At 55.4% G+C, this 4,126-nt stretch overlaps 1 protein-coding gene across 3 annotated transcripts in view; it reads left to right on the top strand.

The window, feature by feature from the left end:
* The first annotated feature begins 2,610 nt into the window (after positions 1-2,610).
* The window catches only part of CD320 (CD320 molecule), a 7,061-nt gene continuing 5,545 nt past the window's right edge, over positions 2,611-4,126 (top strand). For all 3 annotated transcript variants that reach the window (XM_011928099.1, XM_011928098.1, XM_011928097.1), the window contains exon 1: positions 2,611-3,330. In XM_011928099.1, the coding sequence (XP_011783489.1) occupies positions 3,204-3,330 (127 nt within the window). In that variant the 5' untranslated portion in view covers positions 2,611-3,203. The remainder of the gene's footprint in view (positions 3,331-4,126) is intronic.

The following is a 4,126-nucleotide window of genomic DNA, read 5'->3' as shown; positions in this document are numbered from 1 at the left end:
CTCACTGCAAGCTCCGCCTCCCGGGTTTACACCATTCTCCTGCCTCAGCCTCCCGAGTAGCTGCGACTACAGGCGCCCGCCACCTCACCCGGCTAGTTTTTTGTATTTTTTTAGTAGAGATGGGGTTTCACTGTGTTAGCCAAGATGGTCTCGATCTCCTGACCTCGTGATCCGCCCGTCTCGGCCTCTCAAAGTGCTGGGATTACAGGCTTGAACCACCACGCCTGGCCCTGATTTTATTTTTATTTTTTAGACCTTCCTGCTGAGGCCCCTGCTTGACCTTAGTCACCCTGCAGCTCAGCGGGGAAGGCAAAGGACAGTGAGGGCTCCTCACAGGGAAGGCAGACCTAGGGCAGAGCAGGAAAGGCCTCCCTGAGCCAGAAACCATTGTGCTGGGGCTGTGGGATGAGAATGAGTTTGCTCCAGAAGGAAGGCAGCTGGTTCCTGGGGAGGAGACAGAAATCTGGCTGCAGGAGCCACAGTTTTGTGCTTGTTGCCCAGGCTGGAGTGCAATGGTGTGATCTCAGGTCACTGCAACCTCTGTCTTCTGGGCTCAAGCAATTCTCCTGCCTCATCCTCCCAAGTAGCTGGGACTACAGGTGTGCACCACCATAACCGGCTAATTTTTTTTTTTTGGTAGAGATGGCCAGGCTGGTCTCAAATTCCTGACCTCAGGTGATCTACCTGCCTTCGCCTCCCAAAGTGCTGGGATTACAGGTGTGAACCTGGCCCCTGATTTTAAGCAATACCCAGCTTAGTTGGATTTTGGGGTGAAATCAGTACCGAGTCTCCCAACTCTGTTGGCACTCCAAGGGTGGGAGAGACACTGTCTCTGGGTGCAGAGACCCTGGAGACAGAACTGCCGTTTTCCCCAAAGGCCGGGCTCTGACCTTGAGAGTGGTGGGAATGGGTGATCCTTTTGGGAGGTTGGACTCCAGGACCACTGCCTGTTGAGGAGCATTGATCGTGAAGACCAGTCGGGTGGGGTAAGGGGTATATGTGTGGATGCTCAGTAGTCCAGCCACAGACTTCTCACTTTCATCTTTTTTTTTTTTTTTTTTTTTTTGAGATGGAGTTCTGCTCTTATTGCCCAGGCTGGAGTGCAATGGCATGATCACAGCTCACTGTAACCTCTACCTCCTGGGTTCAAGTGATTCTCCTGCCTCAACTTCCCAAGTAGCTGGGATTACAGGTGCCTGCCACCAAGCCCAGCTAATCTTTTGTATTTTTAGTAGAGACGGGGTTTCACCATGTTGGCCAGGCTGGTCTTGAACTCCTGACCTCAGGTGATCCACCTGCCTCGGCCTCCCAAAGTGCTGGGATTACAGGTGTGAGCCACCGCACCCGGCCTTTCATCTCTTTTTTTCGTTTCTGTTTGAGACAGAGACCTGCTCTGTCACCTAGGTTGAGTGTGGTGGTGTGATCTTGGCTCACTGCAACCTCCACCTCCTGGGTTCAAGTGATTCTCTTGCTTTAGCCTCCCTGAGATTACGGGTGTGTGCAACCATGCCCAGCTAATTTTTGTATTTTTAGTAGAGACAGGGTTTCACCTTGTTGGCCAGGCTGGTCTCAAACTCCTGACCTCAAGTGATCTGCCCGCCTCTGCCTCCCAAAGTGTTGGGATTGCAGGCATGAACCACCGCGCCCGGCCTAACTTCCATCTCTTGAGGGCTCCCCCAGCCACTTCTCACATGAACCTTCCTCAGCACCTTCCCACTGAGGCCGCTGCTTGACCTTGGTCACCCTGCAGCTCAACGGGGAAGGCAAAGGACAGTGAGGGCTGCTCACAGCAAACCTAGGGCAGATCAGGAGGGGCCTCCCTGAGCCAGAAACCATTATGCTGGGGCTGTGGGATGAGAATGGGTTCGCCCCGGAAGGAAGGCAGCTGGTTCCTGGGGAGGAGACAGAAATCTGCAAAGGGAGGGTGGCCAAGTCTGGCTGCGGGAGCCACCCAGTGACCCTAAGCAGGGGAGCGTCATGGCTTCCCCAGGGCACAGCCCTGGCCCTTCAGCAGCTAGAAAAGATGTGCTGTGGATCGAGAGGGTGCTGAGCCGGCCCTGCCCTCTGGAAGGGGAAAGGCCACGACTGAGGCAGCAGGTACAAGTGTCCCAGAGTGGGTCCTACAAAGGCTAACAGCCCAAGGCGTCCTGGAGGAGGAGGGATTCTGCTTGGGGCAAAAGGATGAATCAGATTCAGAAAGGTCAGGAGAGAGAGAGACTAGGCAGGGTGTGCAGAGGCCACAAGGAGGGCAAGACCCTAGGCAAGGCATGCCACTAACGGCATCTGAACCAAGTTTTATGACCACAACTTTTTTTTTCGAGATGAAGTCTGTCACCCAGGCTGGAGTTCAATGATGTGGTCTCAGCTTACTGCCTCCTGAGTAGCTGGGACTACAAGTTAGAGCCACCATGCCCAGCTAATTTTCTTTTTCTTGAGGCGGGCGGGGACTGATCGCCAACTCCTGGGCTCAAGCGATATGCCCGCCTCTGCTTCCCAAAGTGCTGGGATTACACGCGTGACCCACCGCGCCCGGCCTTTATTATTAAATTTAATTAATTGATATCCTTTCCTTTTTTTCCCCCAAGCAACCCGACTCAGAGAATGGACGTTTCATTTATTCATTTACTCACCAAATTACTAAGAGCCTACTGTGAGTGAGGCAGTATGTGTCAGGCCCTGAGAATAAAGCAGTGAGCAATAGAAGATCCCTGCCTTCCAGTAGCTGGCATTCTATGGGGAGTCGGGCAATAAACCAGAATAAGTAAATAAAATAAATTAACTGTCGGCGCCACAAAAGCAGTGAGATGAGGGAGGGAATGGGGAGTTCCCGAGGGGCGTGGCTGCCATATTAAAGAGGATCACGAGGCAGTAACATTTGCAGCAGTCCTCATATGGAACGGGAAATAATCAAATGAACACCAGCAAATTCCTTTCCATCCCCAGAAGTTTCTGACTTCAAGCGGCCTCCATACCTTTCGATTGATCTCGTCACTGGGGAAAGTGGGGGACGGGCCTGCAATTCTCTTTTTCCTCCTATTCTGACATTTACGGTAGGCGTAGCCGCGGGCGCAGCGGGACTCGGGGGCTTGGGCCCCGCCTCCGCCCCGCGCGTGCGCGTGCGCAGGGATAAGAGCAAGGTCTGGACGGCGCGTGGCCGGCGCAGTTGCCGGCGCAGTTGCGGGGACAGCTCGACCAGTGGTTGGATGGCGCGGGGTGGAGCGCAGCGAACAGGGGCTCTAGGCCTGGCGCTGCGGCTGCTGCTCGGCCTCGGACTAGGCCTGGAGGCCGCCACCACCCCGCTTTCCACCCGGACCTCTGCCCAGGCCTCAGGTGAGTGACCCCCGGCAGCGCGGGCTCCCACCCTTCGCGAGGCTTCGCCCCGCCCGCGCGCTCCGATAACGCCTCGCCATTGGCTGCGCCGCACGTCCGTCCATGACACTCCCCCAGCACGTGGACTTGGACTTCATCGCTTGCGGGAAGGCGCGCGCTGGAGCTAGGGAGACCCCATCCTGGGGGAGGGGGAGAGGGTGCCTCCACCTGCCTTTAACGGTTTTGTCCCAGCACTGCGCACCCTCTCCACACCTGCTTTGCTCTGTCGTGCCCCATTGTCACCTCCAAGCCGCCCTTCATGCCAGCGTGGTCAGGAAAGCTCTTAGCAGGTTCAAATCATCCGACCGCTAATCACGCAGGGCGGGTCACCTGGTGCCTCTCGCACTTTTGCCTTCCAAACCGTCGTGCCCAGGCTTTGTGACCGTTCCACGACTGTCTCCTCCTTTGTCCTCCATCCTTGGAGAACACGAGGTCTCTTCCCCCATGCTACTCCAGGCCCTCGCAGAGACTGGGGTCACAAGTTCAGTATACCCCCGTGGGCATGTTCGCCCTGGCCTAAGTGGTATTGGTGGCCAGTGGGGACGGGCTCCCTCTCTGATACTCCTAGAGGCAGCTGGGAGGGTTGAAGTCGCCTCCCTGTGCACACAGGCACTCCCAACTTGCAGCTCTGGGCTCAAGTTCACACACTTTTCAGCTCCTTTGTGCATTCCGCACTTTCTAGGTCCCAGGACTCATGCCAAAGTCCCTGACATTCACGCTAAATGTTCCTGTTTTTTTTTTTTTTTTTTTTTTTTTT

Source organism: Colobus angolensis, unplaced genomic scaffold, assembly GCF_000951035.1.
Source record: "Colobus angolensis palliatus isolate OR3802 unplaced genomic scaffold, Cang.pa_1.0 Scaffold769, whole genome shotgun sequence".
Taxonomy (NCBI): Eukaryota; Metazoa; Chordata; class Mammalia; order Primates; family Cercopithecidae; genus Colobus; species Colobus angolensis.
This window is presented reverse-complemented; position numbering and strand designations above follow the sequence as displayed.